This window comes from Olea europaea, unplaced genomic scaffold (assembly GCF_002742605.1).
Source record: "Olea europaea var. sylvestris unplaced genomic scaffold, O_europaea_v1 scaffold26368, whole genome shotgun sequence".
Lineage (NCBI taxonomy): Eukaryota > Viridiplantae > Streptophyta > Magnoliopsida > Lamiales > Oleaceae > Olea > Olea europaea.
The window spans coordinates 1-1,537 of record NW_019244715.1 but is presented as its reverse complement, the minus strand read 5'-3'; the positions used below and the strand labels follow the sequence as shown (position 1 = coordinate 1,537).

The window sequence follows — 1,537 nt, the reverse complement described above, 5'->3', positions numbered from 1 at the left end:
TTTTTTTTTCTTCATCGTCTATGATTTAATCATCCCTCACGTATTATAGGATTTAAATTTTAAAACTGAGATTTTCATTCGAATATATTGAGTTGTTATTCACTATTTCTAAAACGAAATTTTATTCGGTTGATTTAAAGGAAATCGCACGTCAACAAACACAAGCCGCTATGTTTAAGGACTTGTTGAAAGCTGTACAAGATCTTGGTAGGCAGGAAACACAAGCGTCCCCTCAGAATGTACAAACTAACTCCAACACGACGAGCTCAGTTGTGGAGCAGTTTCATCGTTATAAGCCCCCTACCTTTAACGGGATGACTGGTCCTTTAGCAGCCGAAGAATGGATAAAGGGTTTGGAATGAATCTTCAAGCATCTTAGCTGCACTAATGCCCAAAAGGTTTTATGTGCGGAGTTCATGCTAGTGGATGCGGCAGGCCACTGGTGGGAGTCCGCTTCACGCACTAGGACTGAGGCACAGCAGAGCAACCTTACTTGGGCACGTTTTAAGGAGGAAGTGATGGAAAAATACTTCCCACAAGCCCTAAGAGACCGTAAGGAGACGGATTTCCTACAATTGAAGCAAGGAAAAATGGCATTAATCGACTATGAGAGGAAGTTTGAACAGCTTTCTAGGTATGTGACACATCTAGTAGATACATATCAAAAGAAAGCTAGAAGGTTCGAACTCGGACTTCGCCCAGAAATCGCAGGAATCATGGCATCCCATGAATTCACCTCGTATAGTCAAGTTCTACAAAGAGCTCATGCGATTTCGAATCGATTAGAAATCGATCAGACAACACAAGAAAATACTGAATTTTCAGGAAAGAGGAAATGGAATGGACCAAATGAGGGTAAAGGAAATGGGCAAAACAAGAGGACTAGCTTTGAAAGGTGGTCAGGGTCGAGCAAGCCGAATAATATTGTTACTCCGTGCCCTAAGTACAATAAGACACATAGAGGCGAGTGTTGGTATGGAAAGAATGTGTGCTATCGATGTGGAAAGCATGGTCATATTGCTACTAATTGCCATGACCCTCCACCAAAACGGGACAATGAACAAAGCAAAGGGGGAACGGCCAAAGTGTTTGCGTTAACCCAGCAAGAGGAAACTGACAATTAAGACATCACGGTAGGTACCCTATTAGTATTACATTGCCTGCTTATGTTCTTATATACGCTTGGCTACTCATTCCTTATTTACTAGTATTAAGTCCTGTACTTTTATGAAGAAGCTGTTAATGTTCTAGAAGCTACTACCCCATTAGACAATGCACTTGATAATCGATGACTAGAACAGTCAAGACGAATGGACAAGAATTTAACTTTAGAGATGGAGTATTTTTCTTTATGCCATCTTAGGAATATTGGTTGGGAAACATTATGCAACCATGCAATGCTTTAGCAAGAAGGAAAATTTTTCTTAGAACTCTAAAGAAAAGAAGATCATGGCCTATTCACCTGAGTATGAAAATTTCGAGGACGAAATTATTTTAAGGGGGTGAGATTGTAACGCCCCGAAAATTTTGGAATAAA

The 1,537-nt window shown here is 40.3% G+C and overlaps 1 protein-coding gene across 1 annotated transcript; it reads left to right on the top strand.

Moving 5' to 3' along the window:
* Positions 1-170: 170 nt before the first annotated feature.
* LOC111383233 lies at positions 171-1,124 on the top strand. Its single transcript, XM_023007314.1, has 2 exons — positions 171-351; positions 424-1,124. The coding sequence occupies exons 1-2, from the start codon at positions 171-173 to the stop codon at positions 1,122-1,124; spliced, it is 882 nt and encodes a 293-aa protein (XP_022863082.1).
* The last annotated feature ends 413 nt before the right edge of the window (positions 1,125-1,537 follow it).

Coding starts and splice junctions, on each gene's coding strand:
- LOC111383233 (XM_023007314.1), top strand. CDS start 171: ATGTTTAAGGACTTGTTGAAAGCTGTACAAGATCTTGGTAGGCAGGAA. Junction 352..423: donor AGCCGAAGAATGGATAAAGG/GTTTGGAATGAA, acceptor AGTTCATGCTAG/TGGATGCGGCAGGCCACTGG.